Genomic DNA, 23,043 nt, shown 5'->3' on the forward strand with positions numbered 1-23,043 from the left:
ATTGCAATTTACGCTGCGCACAGTGTGTAGTAAAATTGAATTTGCTTTGAACTGATTTTCCTTGACACCGCAAATCTGTTCTGTTTTGAGGGGGGGGTGAGCCTGCCAGCTTGGAAGCCGAGTGGAGACCCCCACCTTCCGATCAAAGATGAGTTTAGTCTCTGTCTCTCGCCGTGTGAGTCATCTCAGGGCTGCTGATTCTAATTATGTTATGGAGACGATGGATGAGATCAGATGTGTGTGTGTGTGTGTGTGTGTCCTCGCGAGTGCTTGTGGGGACACGTTCTTGTCCGTTGTGTTCTTGTCCGTGTGTGAGGACCGTGCCTGTCCTCCTAGCAAACCCTGTGATTCAAGCAGACATAAATGCTATTGATTGTAACTGGTCTGTGACGTGTGGGATATAAAAAGCTTTTCCACCGTTCCACGGTGTAGCCGAGCGAAAGCAGAGAAGGCAAGGGGAGGAGAGTGGAAAAAGAGAACACACATTGAGTGTGTCCGGTAAAAGGGAGGAGAGAAGGAGGCGAGAAGACGTCAGGCGAGCGAGACGAGCTAACAGTCGCTACTGCGAACTTGGATTCCGTTGAGAGGAGAAATGAAGGTCATCGATTGTTGTCTTAATATTAGCAACGGCGCGCACCGGCGTGGATACAAACAGGAGCAGAGCGGCGCGGGCACGTAAATGTCACCGTCTCCGTTCGCTGCGCTCCTTTCCATCTGATGGGATTAGGTGTAATCTGTTCTAATCGCGCCTCATGTCATGTATAAATGGGATTATATCTAACTGCTGCTCAATAAGACCAATACGACTGCTGCTGCTGCGGCTGCTGGGAAACCGAGGCGATACGGCTGCACAACCAATCAATGAGAAATCCATCCGCAACATAAACTGCGCTGCCGGCCTCAGGCTGCTCCTGAGAGGAGTCCTTCAGCTCGCACAATGGGAGCACAGAGGTATGACCTCAGGCTCTCAGTGGCATCAGTAATCACAAATGGGGCCATGAGGTGACTGCTGCACTTACTTGACTTTTTCCTCCGCTACTTCTTCTCTCCCATCATGCCCTCTCTCTCTGTTTTACTATAATAAACAGGCACTATAACCAGTGGCGGGAAGTAACTCAGTACAAATACTTCATGACGGCTTATTCAAATGTTCGTACTTTTATTTATTTATTTTTTGGCTTACTTGTGAAAATAGTCCTAATCTGTCAAAATAGCCTTTTACTTTCATCAACCCAAAGCAAAGATGCGCCTCTGTTAAAGTTATAAGCATATTAAAAAAATTCTGTTGACCTTGGCAGGGTGGAACATTTTCATGACAAGTACATCACACTAGTGGATGTTGGAACCAACGACATCATCCATGTAATGGTGAGTATTAAACCGTGGGATACTGTAGCGCGATATAAAAGCAAACAGATTTGCAGCAAAATCCCACCTCCGTTGTCTTGTGTGTAAAAGGCCGAAGCTTCTTGACAGATTTTGGTTACAGCTCTGAAGGGACTAGTTTGCAAGATCTGTTGTAAAACAGACTCATGTTTTGGTCCCTCCCAAAAGTTTTTGAGGGGGCTGAGATGTAAGCTTTTCCACAATTAAACTGTTCTCACAAAGATGGGAGCAACAAAATGCCCAAGATATCTTATTACGATTAAGGTCTTAGAATTCGGTAGATTTAAATATTCCATCCATCCATCCATCATTGTACTCTTTACTCTTCACTTCAGTCGGTCAAATATATTTTTGAGGAGGAAATCTGTCAATATTTAAAACAAAAATCCGATACAAAAACAATTATTTCCATCTGTATCGTGCGGTGGTTCTTAACCTTGTTAGACGTACCGAACCCAACCAATTCATATGCACATTCACCGAACCCTTCTTTAGTGAAAAATAAAAATATGATTTTTTTTTTTTTTTTACAAATTCAAAACATTAAAAAACACATTTAATAAAAACAGAAAAAAGTAAATAAAATGGCACGGCACAGGTATCGGGTTTTTCAAATTGTATGACGTACTTTCACGACTTTGACTACTGAGCGAACTAAATTTCCCGCAGCACTGATTGGACAAGCAATGTCACGTGATCATCTGCCGCCAGTGATGGCCAAGTGGGCGTGTCATAACTTATTGACATTTTGAGTCGGGTGTGTTTTAACCTCCATGGCAGAGGCTCCGTCGAACCCCCGAGACCGATTCACCGAACCTCTAGTGTTCGATCGAGGCCAGGTTAAGAACCACTGGTATAGTGAATGTGTGAAGATAAACTAGCCAAAAGAGGGGGAAAAAAAAGCAAACCTCACACTGTGCGTGATGCACACATTCAATTTTGTGAATTTAATTGATGCAAATTTTGTAGTACAACTGTATCGTATATAGTACGGTATATCAAAAGCCTTTACAGTATTGAAAATACGAAAATCCATCCATTCATTTTCTGGACCACTTACGCTCATTAGGGTAGCGACTGAGCTGGAGCCCATCCCAGCTGACGATGGGCCAGAAAATCGTAGGGCGCATGCAGACACACACAAGCAATCACAATCAGAATCTTTAATCAACCTAACATGCACGGTTTTGGAACGAGTGAACCAATTGTCCGGCGGACATGTTTATAAGCTCATCCACCACGCTGCCATTTTAAGGGGATGTTCCTATTTTTGAACAAAACATCAATTTGGTGAATTCTTCTTCGGATGGTCTCTTCCTGTTCAGAATACTCTAGGAAATGAGCTACGCGGGGTTCAGTGAGAACGATGAATATTCAGTTTTAGCATATAAATCCCTGTTCACACGCATGCATGCCTGTACGCATACACACACACACACACACACACACGCACGCGCACCTCCCTTGGACCCCTCACCCCCCTTTATGTCTGAATTATACATCAGTTAGCCTAATACATTTACATTCATTAATACTCCATTTCCAGCTGACTAGGTGCTTTGCAGTCCGACCGTGTTGGAGAGCGTTCTGTACATGTAGAGCAGCCCATCAGGAGGACTCTTTGGAGACGCACACCTCCAGTGCTTTAATCAAACAGTCACTCGGTCGTAGGGATTAAAACAACAATGAGTCACCTGCTGACAGAGTCACCCTTTGTGTGTGCGCGTGTGTGTGTATGCTTGTGTGTGAGAGACTGTCTGCTCTATCCTCACCTGGTCTTTGGCGATGTCGTCAGCCACTCATCATGTTTCTCAAAAGTGATGAGATACGCAGCAATCTCCTGGTGAGACAAAGGCAAGACAGAAAGGTTATTGTATATATATTTTCCGTACGTGTGTGTGTGCGTGTGTGTGTGTGTGCTGTGTGACAGGGCAGATAAAACATAACAGGTATTTCCAGATGACCTGCTGATGCCCACAGAGAGCGCGCGCGCGTGTCAGAATATCTCGGATTGCCACGGTGAAGTCTAGGCGCTTGATTGGTCACAGAGGCAGCCAGTCAGGAGACAGACATTGAGCACTGACCCCTCAGGGTTAGCAACCAATCACAGCAGCAGACACGGCGATGCCTGCCTCCACCGGTGAGGAAAGGCCAACAACACAAACGCACAAGAACGCACACTCTCTCTCCCACACACGCACACACACACGCGCGCACGTACACGATAGCTGAGCGTGTGCATTAATAGGAAAAGTTTTCCTTGTTTTTCGCAGTTCGGCAGCTTCCCCGTCCGATAAAGTCGGCTCATAACTTGATTCCTAATTCCTCTGGCTCTCCTTTCATCCCCTCGGCCGACCTATTCGCACTATTTCTTTTTCCGCAGGTAAAGCCCAGGAAGGAAAAATAAATCAGCCTTACAGGTGCGTTTTACTGAGAGGAAAGGAAAAACAGCCTCACACAGAGATACAACACTGCCTTTTTCCTTCACCGAGTAGAAACTCTCGGCTACTTTAAACGCCGTTGTCTGTTTCCCTATCCGTGGCTCCCTTCTCACCCACTTGTTGTTGTGCAGGCCTATGAAATGTAAATTGTCCTCTTAAGGCAATCAGCGTTTGAAATGTGGCGCAAAGCAATAGTGAAGAACACATCAAAAATCCAGCCTTCCTTCCACTGCCCCCTCAGATCATCCATCTCTACTCCAGACCTCCTCTTCCGCTCCGCCTCGTCCTCGCGTGTGCATGCGTGTGTGTTTTTTTTTTTTTTTTTTTCGGTTATTTGTCCCAGTTTGGCACGAGAGCACTCCAGCTCCGAGCTGACCAGATGAGATGGATGGTGGTGGGGGTGGAAGGGGTGTGCTGGCACTTAACAGTATTGTTTTTAGTATCCTCGGTTCTATTGCCGCGTCCCCCCCCGACCCCCCCGCCTCACCCTGCATACATGTATCCGTGCCTGCTTGTGTGTACGTCTGCGTATGTGCGAGGGACAGGCTGCCATCACACCATTAATTATTATCGCCATCAATCTGCCAACTGTTAATGTCTGTCTGCCCGAGTTACGGCAAATTGCGCGGGGCCGAGTCCGGCTTTGAAAAGACACGCGCCGACAACACTCACGTTCACATTTTCATCCTTCGCCAGACGTGCACACGCTTGCATACAAAGAGCACCTCATTCATTTATGCATCTATTCATTAGTGGTGACAAGCAGCCACCTCTCCTCCTCCCAAACCACTCTGCAGCAAGTCAATATGCTGTACGGCCTCCACAGCTCCGGCCGGGCGCTGGGAGGGGGGCGCTCCCCTAGTGACTGTCAGCCAGTGGGAGGCGGGAGGAGAGAGGTGGCAAGAGCGGAGACAAGAGGCTGGGAGAGACAGAAGGATGGGAGGATTACGAAGGAGGGAGAGAGACTTGCAATTAAAGGCCTGCCCCATAAGAGCCATTAAAAAGCCCGAAACAGAGGAGTCAGCTGAAAACGCCAGCCTGACACACACTCTAAAACGCACCCACACACGTCCACGAAACGCCGCGCTCTCCTTCACCGACACGCACACGCACCACACCCATGCAAAGAGTGACACAAGTGAGACTTGAAGGTCGATCCTCCGGAAGTCGGCGTTATTGTCCCGACGGACGGCCAGTGATGGAATGCTGCAGCAAGCCTAGCGACACACTGACCCTTCAGGAATACTCTAAGTATGTGTGAGTGTGTGTTTGCATGTGCGTGCCAGACTCCGGGACAGAAAGGATCGCTCTCCGGGGATCTACTCCATAAACCTAGTTATTTTGCACGTCGACGTGAATCTACACCATAATGCATTCCGGCAGGCCCAGCTGACTACATGCCCCCCCCACCCCACCCCCTGCCCTGCCACATTCTGATGTGTCAGTAGGAGATTGACTGGGAGAGACTGGGAGAGAGAGTTACTTAAGCAATACTGTATCTAACAAAGTTGGGATCATGAGTGGGAAGCTAGACTGCGAGCGATGCAAGTGGGGAAATTAGCCACCCACTCAGGTCTCGAAGAGGCCATCTACCTCCAAGAAATGGATGGCATGTACAAAAAAAAGAAAAAAAACCCCACTCTAATGCAAACACACAGACACGCACACTCCCAAACCCGGGGCATATTTCCTCAGGAGGAAGGAGGGGGCGGCTCGGTTGGTCGCCTACACTGCAAGAAACTTATGCAGGAGCGTTCCCTGGGGGGGATTCCGTTTAAGGGTCTGGCCACGGGCGAGAGTGTCTTGTGTGAGCGTATGAGTGTGTGTGCGCGCGTGCATGTGTGTTTTGAAGTCTAATGACGAGCATCACCCTGGCAGATATCAGGGGAAAACAGAGTTGTCTGTAAACTGGAACTGTCACATCCATTCCATAGCAGCACCTCAAACGAAGGCTGACGCTCCTTCTCGCCACACACGTTAGTTGGCATTGAACTGTTTCTTTTATGGAGATGGCAAGGCGGCACGCTGATTTTTCCTTTTTAGCCAGAGTCCATTTTCGCCTTTGTCCTGTTTACGTATATCGAGCAAAGAACTGCATTCGTGTTACTCGGGGAGGCTAGGGAGACGTTGACATTTGTTCTCGACACCAGCACCATCGCGCACTTCCAAATGAACCTTAAAAATATCCGAAGGGGATTGGCATCGTGTCTGACGTCAGCAAATTTGCTCAGCGCAAATTTCACACTCGGCTTTTATATGCAAAACCCACATTGGCGGACGGATTGACTTTATATGATCGATAATCAATTGAAAGCCGCTCAGTGGACGCGCCATTATACGCTCATGTCACTTTACGGGGGCCCTCAACAGTCTACACATCCGTGTTCATAATGCCAGGTTTTGTGACGTATATTTAAAAAAAAAAGGGTAAACCATTTCCATACTCTGCACGCTGTTAATGTGACCTGAAAACTGCACAATGCAACTGAAAAAAAAGACATCGCTTTGAGTGGGGGGAATAAAAATAAACAATTGAGATAGCCGGTTTAGTGTCAGTGCTCAGAAAGACAAACACATTCAAAGCCGTGCTAAATGGAAGGCAGCACATAAAATCTTATAATTTAAAGTGCTAAATAAAGTTCAGCTGTTGCAATGGACGTTTGCTAGTATTTTTCTTTTTTTGGCTTCCAGTTGAAATGTTCAGGACTTGCCAGGAATTTCTGTAGTTCCTTCCATGTCAGCCTCTTGACTGTGTCTACCGTAGTTTGTTTGTTTGTTTTTTTCATCCATTTTTTGGGAGGGATGCCCATTTCGTGGTCATGTCACTGCTGTGCCACATTTTTTCACACTCTTTTGGACGATGACTGTCTTGACTGTGTTTTATGTTAAATTCAATGCCTCGGAAATTCCTTGTAGCCTTATCATGACTGTTTGTTCGCAATACAATCTGATGCTGTTCAAAAGTCTGTGTGGACCACGGCTTGTGCTGTACGATGTGACCACACTAATGTCGGGGAAAGCATTCTAGATCAACAGAGTACACCTTCACAACCACATCCAAGATTTATTTCCCTTTTTTTTTTTTTTATTTCAATTGACTTGTAGGAAAAAGATTTGTGGTGGACTCATTTTGGTTAAGTTAGAAAAATCTGGCATTTGAACAGGGGTGTCTAGAATTTTGATAACCATTGTATCTCTGTTATAATTAAATAATTCAACAATGTCAATCGTTTTTTGTTTTTGTTTTTGTTCCCCCCCCCCCCCCCCCCCAGAAGCTCAGAACTCAGCACTTTGTTGTAAGGCGAGAACAAAACAGTCCAAGTAATGTTCCACTTCCCGCTGACATTTATGATTCTATGTTGGTTGTAAACTAGTCCAATAATGTCTTGTTTGCACTCCATTCCTCTGGCCTGGTTAATTAATATGTGAAGCTCTTAAACTGAAAGATAGGCAGACATTGAATTACGACACGGATCATTTTGTTCTGTTCTAGCCGCACAATTAAAATTTCATCAAGGCTATTGTACACCAGAGCAATAATGTGTAGTTTGTATTATATTCCCAAACTGCCGTGTTCACCACTGTTTGTTAGTTTCAACAGCCTCTATATTACCTCCACTGGCTAATACAGCTGCTTAATGCTGTTTCCATAACAACTGTTGCAAAGCCCCTGATCAGAATTCCTCCCAAGCTTGCTTTGTGTTTATCGTATAAACACCTCATCACGCACTAGGCAACACACACGCACATACCGACATAGTCTGTCATTTTAAGATTTTCTTATTTCTACTCTTTTTTTTGTGCTTCTTTTACTGCATACATGAAACTAACATCGGTTCTTGTCATTAGTAATATAAAATATCTATTCAGTGAGCGTTTTTTAAAAAAAACGCTTTTAATGTCAGTTTGTTCCCACAAAGCCAGGTGGTGGACCAACCTGTAGAATTAACATCTTATACATTCTCAGTGCCACCTTTTTTTTTTCTTTCTTACAGTGCAAACAGTCTTTCTATAGCCAGCAGAGCGAGTTTCCACTTCTTAAATTTCAATTTAATTCTTCTCCATGGTCAGCAGAGGGTATCTCCACTTCTTAAAATCAAAATTGCATCATTAATTCGCTCCATTGTTGTGCAGTAAGCCATTAAAAGCCTCTTTTGGAAACTAAGAATACGACATGAAATTAGTCCCTTGCACAAAAAGTAATGAATGACGCAATCGGATAAAAAACACACAAAAAAATGATATTATTAAGTCGTGAGTCCTAGACTGAACCCTTCTTACCCAAACTGCATTATTCATCCAGTAAATATTGTACAAATCTAGTATGTCAGACAGACAAAATGGTCCAAAAAAAAAAAAAAAAGGAAGCGCGGCGGAAATAAAACTCCATCATAGAGCCCAGAGTGTTAAAAGTTGCCTGTTAAAGTGGTTCAAACTGCAGCATGCGTACGCCTCCCAGTATTTAGTGCTGGCCAGTCACCGGAGGATGAAATGTGACCTTCAGCTGGGACCTCACCCCTGTCACCTGGTTGGCGAGATTCACGCGCATCGCATTCATCACACCGCAAGAGACGCATGAGCATGTACACAACACAGTGACCATGTCATAACTAATGCATGCTGAGGTACGCGGGTCTTCGCCAACGTACACACGCGGGGGTCTCGGAAGAATCCATGAAGTGGCTTCTGTCCACCTAAGTGACAGGTTTATGATGACATTGTCACTCTCCCTCCGCTGGCTCTCCTTCTGGCCAGACCTCTTTTACCTTTCGTCCGTCCTGCTGTCTTGTGTGCCTTTCATCACCCCGCGGTGAAGTTTGCCGCACTCGCTCACTGTACAGAAAGTATCTGAAACTTTTTTTTTTTTTAGTGGAGACCTAGGAGAGGCCGCCCTAATCTACCGAGGGAACATCAATCAAGATTCTCTTACGCACCTTCCCTCTCCCCTACCTTCCATCTTCTATTTGCATTTGAGGAGAACAACCGCCCATCCCTCTACGCAGTGGGGGATGAACACATCAAAGACGGCAACAGGTGTGCGGTGTCAAACACAATGCCGGGACCCCTGCCGTGCCGGGGGGTGTCTTGAATAAAGACTGTCAGACTCCTCAAAATTTCTCACTAAGTCAAGCGGGAGAGTGCGTGCTCGCTGAGACGTTGGTTTGAAAGTCAAAAATGATGGATGGGTGTTTGGCAGCGGGAGGCGGGGGCGAAAGGGTTTGGATGAAAAGGTCTCCGGTGGTTGCGCTAACCCCCCCCAACCCCGATGCCTCAACTTGAGGGCGAGTCACGCGGCTCTCCGAGGCCTGCGCTTTGCTATTGCGGACGCGATTGTTATTGAGTAGGGTCGCCGACCGATGGTTAGGGAGAATGAATGAAAAAAAAAAAGCGTGTGGCACCTCTCATTGGCATTAATACTTGTTTACAACAAGACACAAATTGGCACCCTGTCAGTCAGTCTCTCGGTTCCTCTCAGCCTTTGACTGTGTTTCCCTTTCTATTTGTCTCTCCCGTCCTGGCTGTGTGCTGCTGAGCGTAATGCAACACTCCCCGGTTCAACCCTCTCTCATTACCATATTCTAATTACATTCGTTAAGGGGAGCATTTGGGAGTTTAATGAATACATTTGAAAGATGGATCTCTGCTGTGATCCTTAGGTTTATGTCCGCTCAACCGCCGTGATCCGGGGGCGGGTATCGATAGATGCATGCGGAACCTGGGCTCAATCGCACTTGCGAAACATACAAACGGGCGCGGAGTGCCCGGAGCTCATGTGGCTTTTGTGTCTCTCGCCGTTCAAAAATCAATTGCGCTCGTCTCTGACAAATAAAGATTTGATGTCGTAACGGGAAGGGGGTTGGGGGTGGCTTACCTCGCCCCGTGCTGAAGCCATACATTTTTAATTACCGTATTTTCACGACTATTCGACGCATCGTACTAATGGCCGCAGTCTCATTAATGGGTGACATTTCTGTATTTTACACATACACAGGACGCATCGTACTAATGGCCGCAGTTTTACAGTGGTAAAACATACGCCAGCTTAAACATACGGCATGCATGCGCGCACTCTAACACGTTAGCTTGAAGCATACGGTGGCATGCCAAGACATACAGATAAGATAAAAACACGTTTTTAAAAAGGCAACGAAAGCAGAACTGAGTTCGGGTGTATTTTATTTAGCCATCGTACAATGTTCTCACGTTTTTCGATCAATCATCACCCAGAAATCCATCTAAGTCCTCATCCTCTGTATCAGAAGCAGAGGACTGCACATCTCAGTTGTCATTGAATGCATCACATGCTAGTGTGAGTTGCTACGCATTGCCGAGCGGAAAGAAGGAGTAGCAACAGCAAAGTCAACATTTCCCTCGTGTGAAGCTTTCCCACATTTGAAAGTAAAGAACAGAGCGAAACATGGTGGCAGCGCGTGTGTGTAGAAAGAATTGAACAATTGTGCAAGTACCGTAATCCATCAAAAACGCCGCGTTCCCTCTCGTTGTTGCGTATTGTGGCGTAACTCGCCAAGTGCTGCCTCTCACTCTTTGTAAAGTTGTGTTTGCCACCGATCATCCATTGTTCCCAAGCCGTTTGCAACTATACTTTGAACGCCCGGTTGATGCCAATGTCCAGCGGTTGGAGTTCTTTAGTCAAGCCTCCGGGAATAACGGCACGCTCATTTGCTTGACTTGTTTTTTCACCGCTGCTGTGAGATGGGCACGCATGCCAAAAGCATAACCGGTGGCTTTAAGTTTGAACTGAGCTTCGTAGGCGTGTCTTTTTGTCGAATTTATTTTCAGGGGTTCTTAGAAACCAAAACCGGAGTTGTTTTGCAACAATGCACATTGCCACACTCTATACAAGTGTTGGTACTGGCTTGAGGCGTCCACTTACACGCCCACCCTTCACCATTGGCGGACTAGCTTGTCTGTCCTCTCTCTCCCTCTCTCCCTCTCCATATATGTATATATACACGCCCACCCTTCCCTGATTGGCCGACTTCTTTCACAGTCACTTCCGCCTTTTCTCTATATAAACAGCGTGTCGGCAGTCAGTCAGATTTTGGAACTCAGCGCATATAAAGGACGCTCCGCACCATAAGGCGTCCTGTCCATTTTGGAGAAAATTTAAGACTTAATGGCGCCTTATAGTCGTGAAAATACGGTATACCCGGGCCTCAAAAACAAACTAGGAGAGACAAGCACCTTTATACAGATATACAGTACAAGTACCTCGAGTTCATCTTCTCTTCTGCCAACAAACCGGGCGGCTCCGCAAGTCGGGTGGAGTCAAACCAATCAAAAGGAAAAGCTAACATTGCAGCTTATCAAGCCAGTTCTGTTGACTGACTCGTGCTCAGCGTGATGAGTCTTTGCCAAGGACGAATCCTTGCGCTGCAACTGAATAGAGCGTTACTATGGGCCACCGCGCTCATTCTTTCACCGTACTGAAAAAATGCGATAAACCTTTCACACTTCCAGCTCTGATGATTTCCAGCTTGTGGAATCGCAGTCACTTTTATATCAGCAATAACTGTTTATGACGGTAATGTTTATCACTGTCTAAATACATCATTTTTTAATCCCAGAATACTAATTTGCTCGACGTGTTGACTTTAACCACAAATCAGGAGTCAGCAGAATCCGGGCATTGTTTGATGTTTGTATGGATGAAAGCGTCCCCCCCGAATGACAAGTTGTAATGCTGCGCTGCAGAGAAAAATGCGTACGCAGACGGAAATGATTATCTTTGATGAACATATGCGAGGCCGTAAATACATAAAAAAAAAAAAATAATAATAATGTAATGTACACATCTGAAAGGACTCCTCTTCACTGCGAGTGCGGTGTGTGCACGGTGATGATGCACTGCACAAAGTAGAGCCCGGTGTCATCAACCTCTCTTTAAGTACTGTGATTCATGCAGTGGGTGTCAAAGTGTGCGAGCTATCTTTAAACATGATGTAAGATCCATGTATATAAATAAAGAATTGGAGGGTTGTGGAAAGAAAGCCACGTTTTTACTGTCAGACAGGAGTGGCGCTGCTTTCTACTGCATAATAGTCGCCGGTATGGGAGCCAGCCATCGCAACCTTTGTTTGCTTCAACCCGATCCATGAAACGCAATTCATCGTTGCTGCGCGCTCGGTTAATAATTGCTCGAATTCAATGCACTTTTGGAGAGCACAAAAAAAAAAAAGGAGTCGGACATCAGTTGTGTCATGGAAGGGTAACTTTCCACCCCGTAGGAGCTGCAATGGAGTGCGTCTTTTGAATTCCTCGCGGACGTTAAGAGCAGCCATTTAACACTAATATCGACGCTGGCCTTGCTTTTTGGACCATGTTAAGTCTTTTGAGAGAGCGAGTTACAAAAAAAGAAAAACCCCCACACTGCCAGAACGTATGCTGCCAAGTGGCCGCAATGATATGTAGCGGTGCCACTTTGTAATTGTCGTGCTTCCTTTCTTGGAGCAAGCAAAGATTTTGTGCTGAAAATATTCACCTGTCAAAAACCCAAAGGCGGGAATGAATCTTTTTATTTTATTTATTTATTTATTTTATTTTTTTTATCTTTTGGCCAAGATACAAATGAGATGTTCTCATTTGGAAAAGTGTTTATCAATCTCCCGCCCACCTACTGCTTTATACGATACAGTCAAAATTTTAAATATATGCACCGGGCGGGTATGCAAATGCAGCATCGCTGTCATTCGCGAAGCTCTTCTTCCTTAGAGAACAAGATGATGGATATTTTATTACAGCTGAGCTAGTCTTAGACTAATGACACTGCAGGAATACAATTCAGACCTGATACACAGCTAATATCCAACAAGCTCTCGCGCGCACACACACACACACACACACACACACGCACACAACGCGCCCAGACATGCGCGCACGCACGCACACACTGTTTAATCTCCAAGGAATCAGTGAAATTTGATTACACTGACTGTTACAAACACCCCGCGTATGGGAGTAGACATTTCATACATCAGCATGAGAGTGGAGGAAGAGGGAGCAAGAGGGAGGACCGAGATGGGCAGACTGAGAAATATGTGACACCAAGTAGAATGGCCATTTGATGGGAGAACACTCTGGACAAATACTGCGTGTCTCCCGAGTGGAACCGTTCAGATACCGCCTTGCAAAATTGAAAACGGCCGCGCTACACAAACACAATATTTCACTCCGCGGGTAAACAAGGGAAACAATATATTTACAATCCATCTAAATGTGGGGTCCATTCTTGGGAGATAAAAGTTAGCCACGGTAGCATAAGATGGTCTTACTGTGTGTTTAGTGAATGGTGGCCGTTTTGGAAAACGGGAGGGTTTTCACTTTGGGATTCAGCTGTCCTTCGCTGCCCTTAGAGGATACATAGCTCAGCAAATTACTGAAGGTGACGGATCCACGCATGTGACTCACGCCACAATAAAGCAGCGCCAGTGTCCTGTCAAATTTTTTTTAAATGGAGCTTTGAATTAACTCTCTTTTATTTTCTCAAGTGGTTCACATGGATCACCGATACATATTTGCAAAGTAGACATTAGTTTAAAAAAATGCATCTCAACCCAGATGATTCGATTCTTTACAGCCACTAGACAAAACAAAATGGAGTCAATTAAACACACCATGGGCGGCCCGGTAGTCCAGTGGTTAGCACGTCGGCTTCACAGTGCAGAGGTACCAGGTTCGATTCCAGCTCCGGCCTCCCTGTGTGGAGTTTGCATGTTCTCCCCGGGCCTGCGTGGGTTTTCCCCGGGTGCTCCGGTTTCCCCCCACATTCCAAAAACATGCGTGGCAGGCTGATTGAACACTCTAAATTGTCCCTAGGTGTGATTGTGAGCGCGGATGGTTGTTCGTCTCTGTGTGCCCTGCGATTGGCTGGCAACCGATTCGGGGTGTCCCCCGCCTACTGCCCGGAGACAGCTGGGATAGGCTCCAGCACCTCCCGCGACCCTCGTGAGGATCAAGCGGTACGGAAGATGAATGAATGAGTGTTTATTCATTCATTCATTCACCATTTTTTTCAGTGCGCATTCCCTCACCTTTAGTTTGCCAAAGCACATATTTGATCATTAAAAAAAACAACATCTCAGGGCACAACCCCAACCAAATATGTGACAAAAACTACATTATACCGTCTCACTTCTCAAATTTACTTGCGGTATGAAATCCGGACCCTGTTGAGTTGAACCACAAGTTATTGTTCTGCTGTATGAATGACAACAGCTTCATTGGATGTGTCGTCGAGTGGAAGAGCATTTCATTGTTCTGCCTGTCACTACACATCACTGACATAGATCAACAAAAATACGTGTTGTAAATAAATCATACTTTCCGCACGAATAAAGCGGGACGGGATGATTTGTCGGGAATCGCTGTTTTAACATACTGCAGATGTTTTTGGACAATGAGAAGAAAGACGGAGCAGTGGCGAAGAGGCAAACAGAATGGCAGCAAAGTGAGAATGAAAATCGATTGCTTTCTTTGGGAGTCGTCTTCAACGCCTGCTTCGCCGCTATCTCAAATAATGACCGCAAAAATTGGATTTGGCGGTCTGGCTGGTTTTAATGCTCGACTCTTCGTTAGTTATGTAAATGCAACAAAACACCATTCAATCTGAGAAATACACTGCAGGAGAAAGCAAAACTGTGCTTTGGGTGACATGTGACTTGCTCAACAGTAGTCAGGATGACAACCAGCATCTCTCTCGCAACGAGCTGCAATTTATTGTATCCGTCGCGCCGCGCACGGTACCGATGAATCTTGACCCATCCGGATTTTTGGGTGCGTTCAATCTGTTGCATGGGTTGATTTAAATCGAGACCGATAGAGTCCGCTGGTATTTTAAGGGTTCGCACGTTTCATTATATTACCAAGAATAACGTTGGACTTGCAGTGTCTGATGAGTGGAAAGTTATTAAAGTTGTAAAGTGTTCAGGACACCAGCACACACCGAACAGGTACTCGCGATGGGGGCACAATGATCTCCGTGCACATTTGAATGTTTTATCCGTCTCCCATGAATTAAATCTAATTTACGAAGGACTTAGATAATACAGAGGTTGTATGTGGGGACATTTCGGATACAAAACAGATCGTATCCACTGAACAGTCTGACTTCTCATTAGAGCACACTGCTGGACATTTTCTTTGCGCGCGCGTGTGTGTGTGTGGTTGGGCTCAGAGTATATCAGAGAGCCTGAATCACAAAGTTGCACACAGGCGTAGGTACACACAAGCCCAGTCAAGGCTCATGCATGCGCAACACCCACACACTCGCAGTCACACATTCCCACGGTTTAATATATCTCTGTGTCTCCAGTTAACAATATTTTGTGTCAAATTAAAGCAGGCAAGATAAATAGAGGGTCTGCGCCACACGGAGAAAATAGAGCGGGAGCAGAATGTGAGGAAGGGGAGGGGAGGGGAGGGGAGGGGAGGGGAGGACTGGTGAATGGTGAATCCCCCCCAGCCCCTTGCGGACTGCAGTGAGAACCACTGAAACAACGATCCAAGCAATCTGTGAAACCCCATTAACACATTCAGTGAACAGTCAAATTTAAGGCTCGTGGGTTAATTACACATGCCCACAAGGAACCTGCACCTATGAATTTAATTAATCTAATTATTGGTTTGTGTTGTTGTTGTTTTTTAGTGGGGTTTTTTTTACATTGCAGCTGTGTTTGGGTTCTGCTGCCAGTTAGGTCAGCGGGGCAGAGACAATGTTTGAAGTTGGAGGAGAAATAGAAAGTCAAAACAGACACAAGCTGACGCTGGGTGTTAATTGGGCTATGTGTGACTCACAGTGAGAGAGAGAGAGAGAGAGAGAGAGAGAGAGAGAGAGAGAGAGAGAGAAATAGAAATAGATGGAAAGATACAGACTAAGAGGGAGACAGAGAGCCTGGAGGACTAATTAGTGATTATAACATGGCGCTCTCCAAACATAAAATATTTCTCAACCTAAAAGACAGACGAAGGACTAAAAACAGAAGAATAGGAATCAACATAAGGAGCTGAGAAACATCCCATGGTTTTGCACAAATAGGTTGTGTGTCTGCGCATGTGTGTGTGTGAATTCACTTGTGCATGTGTGCGTTTGCATGTCAGTGTTTTGGCTTCGATGACCTCTCATTAAATTGCTTTACACTGGTAAACGGTAACAGCACAGTTCTCAATGTCAACTGGAGAGGTTGACGCCTTGGGCATGCTCTGGGAAACTCACACACACTCACACACACACACACACACACACACACACACATACGCAGCAACACTATAAAATCTGTGCATGATCGCCACATCCTTTATATTCTAAAAATGAACATGTCTGTAAGTTTCCAAAAAGCACGCTTCTTTTATCTTGGCTCCGACACGGCTGACAAAATGGAGTGTGTCAGCTTCTCGCGGCCTGCTGCCAGAGCGAGTTGGACATTAGCAAGTGTCGCATCAAAGTCATAAATCAAGGACACCCTTCAAAACAGCACAGGCCCCGAAAACTGCCTGTCTGCTCCCCGGTATCATTGCCGAGTTTCCATAATGGATCCGTAGCAGTTTTCCACAGTCTGCTAGCTGACATTTAAGATGGTCCCTCTGGTGTAAATTATTTCCGAGACATATCTCCTGCCTTGTAATACCTATGTGAGGAGAATACAACGGATCTCTGCAAAGAAACGGGTGACTACAATGAATGTATATTTAATTCTGGGGATCGGTGAAATGGCTTACAAACAACAGTGATGGCAAAAATGAAATATTCGACTCCCCCCCACCCCCCACACCCCCTCATGGCCCCGCATACGCACACGGCTTCAGGCCGGAGACGAGGTTTATAGAGCCTAAAGTGCACAAAGGAGCACGATGCTTACAAACACTACTTTTGTCCTTCATCAGCTGTTTTTCTTTTTTATGTGTCGTACGCGTTGGGCATTACAATCACACTTCTCCGGCAGATGTCTCGCTTATCACTTCCGATGTAGCGCGCAATCATGGACTCCATTTGTGTCACACTTGCGCCATCGATCACGCCATTAGCACAACTACACACGCACACACACACACACGCTAATACACACGCGAGCGGTTGTCATAGCGACGCGCACGGTGACTGGGGCGCCAGTCTTAAATATATATATATGCGCTTTGATCTTCCCATTCACGTTAGTGTCACCGATGGCAAGACACGGGATGAGCTCTCGCCACTTCATCACACGGCTAGCGGTGTCCCCTGATAACATCACAAGTGCTCGCCAATCAAACGATTAACCTTTCATTTCAAATCATTTAATTATTCGAAAAGGATCAAACTGAATCTTAAGAGCGACTAGCACTCTTTCTATCCAACCTGTCCATCAGTCCATTTTCCGATCCGCTCATCCTCACAAGGGTCGTGGGGGGGGGGGGGGGTAGCATGCATGTTTTGGGAATATGGGAGGAAACCGGAGTATCCAGAGAAAACCCACGCAGGCCGGGGGGGAGAACATGGAAACTCCACACAGGGTGGCCGGAGCCGGAATCGAACCCGGTACCTCTGCACTGTGAAACCGCCGCCCACTAAATCCCATATTCCTTTTAATGTTTGATTTACGAAGTGAGTCGTAGCTTCATGTTCATGTCCAAAGAAAGTATTGCGTGTGTCAGCATTAAAAAGTTTGGCAGGCTTATTTTGAAGCTTAACTCAACAACCACTTTAATGTAATCGAACAAAGTTATTCCCTATGGATGAAAAAAAAAATCTTTGCTATCATCTGTCCACCTGAGTATGGTTTGTTATCTAAAACTAGTCTATAGTCTATTACCACGGACAGATACACATACACCCCCAATCTATTATTGAAGAAAAGGCTCACGCCTCCATTCAGCCCTTTGGGGAGGAATCCATCCCTCCATCCCGGAATAATTTCACACATCAGTAGATACACAAAAGAGAGAGAGAGAGGGGGGGGGGAGGCAAGAGAAGGAGGAGAGGCAAAGGACAGAGAGCAGAAGGAGGAGTGTACGGAGTCAAAATGAACGGGGGTTTCGGCTCAGTGCTCGTGGGAGGCCAAGGTGTCAGGGGGAGCCATGCGTGACAAAACAGAGATCAGAGGATCATCTGGTATCGCGCACACCAGCAAAGAAACAAATGCGCGGGCACCGCGCGTGCGCGCACGCAGATACCGGCGCACGCTTTGTGAAGCGTACGCATAGTGAGGAAAAGGTGAGATTAAGGACACGATCGGGTGATTGGATGACGCGGGTGCGGCTCTATCAGAGGTGTGAGATCCGAATGGTAATCTCGTTTTCTGCACACATGTGTGCGCACACGAAGGAACCAGGGAAATCATATTGCGCTTCTCCGTGGAGTCATTAATAAAGAACGTGTAGATCTCCACCAAAACAGTGGGTGATGACATCCGCCATATAAATGATCTCCGATGCTGCATCGGCATAAATACGCTGCGTTAGTAATGGGAAACACATCGCTAACCCTCATGAGCAGCATCTGTTTTGTTCTTGGCTCGGTCGGGACTCACGTGGGACGTACAGACCCAGTGGTCACTTCATTAGGTACACCGGCAAAATCCATCCATTCATTCATTTTTAATACCGCTCGTCCTCTTTAGGGTCACGCTGCCGGTGATCCGACAAATAATTCAAACTCACGTTCTTCCTGACTGATAATTACCGACCGCCTCATTGCTGCTTTTATTCCTTCACCGTGTGTTTTAAATGGGTCACAGCGTATATAACTGGATTTTTTTTTTCATGCCACAGATACACAAAGAGTCAATAGAAAAGGCCAAAGGCATTTTAGGGGAAATAAGTTCATTGTTATAAATTTGGTGCCATGTTTATTGATTTTATATGCATTGGTATATTTGTCATTCGAGCAGTCCTGTTCACATGACTTGCGCCGGAGCGCTGACGTCACCTCTTGATGGATGTCAGAAGAGGATGCAACTTACTTGGTACCGTGTTTGCTGCAGTTTCTTTCCGGTGTAATAATAATAATAATACACTTTACAATAACAAAAAACACAAAACTTGTGTTGGTGTATGCGTCAATGACAAAGTGCGTAGCGACACACAAGTATACTGAAAGTGTTTGCTAGGATTAGCCATTACCCATTGCACCGTAATGCGTTATTTACCGGTAAGTGTTTTTTTTTAAATTTATATAATGTTAATTAGTGCACGTTACCATCAGTTAGTCAGCGGCAATCCGCCAATGGATGTGGTGTGTGGTGCACTTTGCCTGTTGGAATTTGAGCATAAAACAGAAAGTGCTACGTTTAATGGTGTAAATGTTGCTAACTTAACAGCGTTCTTGATGGATGCATTATCCTGTGGCTTCTCTTGTCAATGTGTTTGTTGATTATTTTTCTCTTCAAAAACACAAACACGCACAGACACACACAAAGAGAGAAGAATTGTCTTCTAAGAACCCGAAAAAGACCCCACATATCTGCCTCACTAACTCCATTGTCATCTTTCCTCTACATCTGGCCCCAAGTGGTGTGCTGGCCGACAAAATGACGCGACGACAACCCTACTTACCTGAACTAGCAACCGAGAAGAAAATCTCCACCACGCAGACTGTAAGTTTAAGGAGTTCGCTGCTACAAGTACAATTTTTAAATTTGGATTTTTGTAGAAATTCATTTAGTGACACTTTGCTAGTGACAAGAGAAGAGATTGTACAAAAATGGCACGTTTGTGGACAGTGAAAAAATGCTAGGGCGCACACTTGAGGTGTCAAGCTCCTGAATAATCGGAGATATACTTTTCTCCTTCTTCTTTGTGGTGGTTTTGGCCCCCTCCTGATATATTTGCGTCGGATTTGTATTTTATTTACATTTTGATTATGTATTTATTTTAATAAAAATGAAAATGAGATTGTATCTTTTTTTTTACATGAAAGGGACATTTTTTATTATTTTATTTTTTTATTTTTTTGAATATTTACATTTTATCGGATGTGGCCTAACCAATGTCCTTCAGTGTATTTTTGACTCCATGAGAAAATCATTAGTTATGGGTAGATCTTAACCCAACATGCATCTGGTAGGAGCCTGGGTAAAGATTTGTACGTGGTACTTGTCAACTGTGTGTCATAATTCGGTTTAGGGACCAACAGGTGGCACTGTAGGGCTCCCCCGGCAGCTGCACACCTGTTGGTCATTTGGTAATTAGTTGTATAAATGGACACCTGCCCGAACACTCACTAGTGTCGGGTCATTGTTGCTTCTCGCTACTGTCATGCGTGTTGCTGTTTGCTCTTGTTTTCTGCCATGTTTTGTTCATCGTTATGTTTTAGATTTCGTCATGGTTTTTGTTTGATACTTTGGACTTTGTGTGTTTTAGATTTTGTTTTTTTTGTTCTAAATCCAATTCTTCAAATACACCCCGCGCCTCCCTCCCGCCTGCTTTTTGGGGGTCCACCACCACCTTGCTACGTGACACTGTGAGGCAGATGCGATAACCACGAGACCCACCATGATTCTCTCTTATGAAATCTATCGACCCATCTAACACCAGTCACGTCTGCAACCTATAAGTACGTATGAATTAATCAATACCTCTCTGACTGACTGCGTCAATCAAAATGAAACACTATTATCAATATTAAGGCAGAATATTAGATTGTTATTTTATTGGATATGATAAGAGTCTAATTGGCACTCCTTTGCAATTTAATGCTCAGACTATACCGGAGTGCCGAATGTTGGGGATGATGCAACCCTTACTCGATTTCCATATGTTGCGCGCAACCATTTTCAACAAAAACAGTGAAGAAAATCTGCTTTTTGTTACACTGGCAACAAGATAATCCGGCTCAATCATCCGGAGCTGTGCAGTTGAGGCGAACGCGCCGATACATGCACACCAGTACATCAGGAGCAATCGTAGCTTACACAGCTAGCCCGGTGAAAGCACTAAGCAGGAGAAACAGAAGACACAATGCTGTCTTTAAATATGCAGCAAACTTTGCCTGGTTGGAAGAGAAGCTTTGAAGGAATTCACTGAGGGACACCAAACCTCCCCCTGAACTGAGCTTGTGCCTTCTCAGCAGAGAGAGAGAGAGAGAGAGAGAGAGAGAGAGAGGAAGGAGAGGCAATGAGAGATGTTGATAGAGCAGAGGGTGACGCAGGAGTGTAAATTCTCTGCTGTACACGACCGACTTCCTCAAAAATACACCTGTCTCATTCCAATCCCATGACAGAATAATTCCACCGCCTTCAGGCACCGCAATTGTTTTGATGTGATGTTATCACAAGTCTCGTCTTCGATGACTTTGTGTTGTGCTGCACAGCTTTTTATTGCCACCATATGGCCACCGTGTTGGCACTGCACCATGTGTCATCCATCCAAATACGTCATTCGCTGCCCTGGTGGCTGCTTGCAACCAGTTACCGGAGCAGAAACATAACTGGATGCCAGTTTAAAAAAAAAAAAAAAAACCTGCAATGCCTGACATTGCAAATACTTTTTATGAATATAATTTGCATTTAAATAAAAACTGCCCCTATTGTTATGATTCCAAAGCAGCTCCTTCCTGCTGACATTTCTCCTGACGTGGCCCAGTCACATGATGAATTTTGTAATTGGCTTCTGTCCCACGAGCATTCCCAAAAATGTCAGGCTCTAACGGGGAGGACTCAATGGTGAGTCGGGTTTACACATGGGAGAGGTTGCTCTGGTTGCCGCTGCTTTAACCTTACCGGTAACACTCATGTGGGTGCTCAAATACACACCAACATGCACGCCCACACACACACACACAAACTGTTCACGTGAGCCCACTGCTCATTCTGCGTTGTTGCTTAACTCGCACTATGACCTTCATTGAGATGGATTGCATGAGAAATGTAATGACTTTCCTCAGAGAAAAACCACAAGCTAAATCAGCTTTGCATTGCATAATAATGCTGGACTCTGTAATCAATAACACAAACACACAAACGCTCATCCATAATGGAGTGCTCAGCCTGCACATGAAGAAAATGTCCCGGCAGAGGCCAACCGCATGGCCGCGGCTGTCGCAAACCGCCAAGTGTCGCGCGGTGCAATACACGATATCCGCTTTTTTTTTTTTAGCCCGGAGACTCTTTTCTTAGCTAACGGCTATATTCTGTCGCAAAACGCAAAGGTGCGAAGATCATGATTGGTAATGTCCTGTTTAACCCTTTGAGGGACAGCGGTTGCTACGGAACACGGCTTATCACGTTATCGGGCTACAGGGTGCATGAAAGGGTTAAGGTTACGTCAGGCTGCAACACGCATATGGCCCTTATTAAAAGAGCAAAAGTTTGAAGCAAACTTTTATTATTAGGAGAACAGTATAGGTGGTCAGGGTTGCCCGTGTGGGGTAGGGAAATGGCTCTGTAGGCGTTCTTGATATTTGTGTATATTAAGTCGAGTATATTATTGCCCCCTGGTGTAAATTTCAAATGCTGATAGAATCCACGGATGCATAATGAGAACTGGAATTAGCATCTGAGAGGCACCCCAGTCATTCTAGTGAAAGTTGCATAAAGGAAGTGGCACAGGAAGCCAAAAAAATAGTTGGAGTCTCTGGTAGAAAATCACCTCATGTTCTATAATTGGACAACCCATTAAGCCTGCATAGCAGATTTGCTTTTACCCAGACTTTTGACCGACTTGTTATCCTTGCTTTCTGTATTTGGACAAGGGGTGATCAAAGTCATTGATGGTTGAGTAACTGATCGTTAAGAATGTCGATTCATCACTTTTGGAAGCGATTGGGGAAAATAAAATTCTCTTCAACCAGCAGGGAGGTTGTTGATTCAGCCTCGACTAGTTTGTGTTGTTCAAACAAACATCGCGGCAGCAGCATTTCAGGATTAAATGAATGCAGAAGTGATGTCAAAAGGGTTACGCTTTTAAAAGAACAAATAATCCATCAATTGATCATCATAGTTGATCAGATAAATGCACTCAAATGCCCATTCTTAGTTTTTTGGGGGGGGTGAGATTGACGTTGCTGTACCTCAGACAATTATGTCATTTCACAAAATAGGGTTGTTTTTTTTGGGGGGATGACCAATTAATGCACAGTCTGTAGAAAAAATATGTAAATACAATAAAACCGTTATTACTATTTGGCAGCCCGACATCTTGGTTGTAATAATAAGCATTAAGAAAATCTGCATTACACAATGTTGATAACTTTTTTGGGGAAAAACATGAAATTTACTTTGGTAGG

At 45.1% G+C, this 23,043-nt stretch overlaps 2 protein-coding genes across 2 annotated transcripts in view; both read right to left on the minus strand.

The window, feature by feature from the left end:
• Positions 1–23,043, minus strand: part of hipk1b (homeodomain interacting protein kinase 1b) — a 91,890-nt gene that overhangs the window by 37,939 nt on the left and 30,908 nt on the right. The window lies entirely within an intron of this gene.
• Positions 1–23,043, minus strand: part of LOC127607830 (calmodulin-binding transcription activator 1-like) — a 55,969-nt gene that overhangs the window by 21,232 nt on the left and 11,694 nt on the right. The window contains 1 exon segment of the mRNA XM_052076510.1: positions 3,159–3,226. Coding sequence (XP_051932470.1) covers positions 3,159–3,226 — 68 coding nt within the window.

The sequence above is a fragment of the Hippocampus zosterae genome, chromosome 9 (genome assembly GCF_025434085.1).
Source record: "Hippocampus zosterae strain Florida chromosome 9, ASM2543408v3, whole genome shotgun sequence".
In the NCBI taxonomy this organism is placed as follows: Eukaryota; Metazoa; Chordata; class Actinopteri; order Syngnathiformes; family Syngnathidae; genus Hippocampus; species Hippocampus zosterae.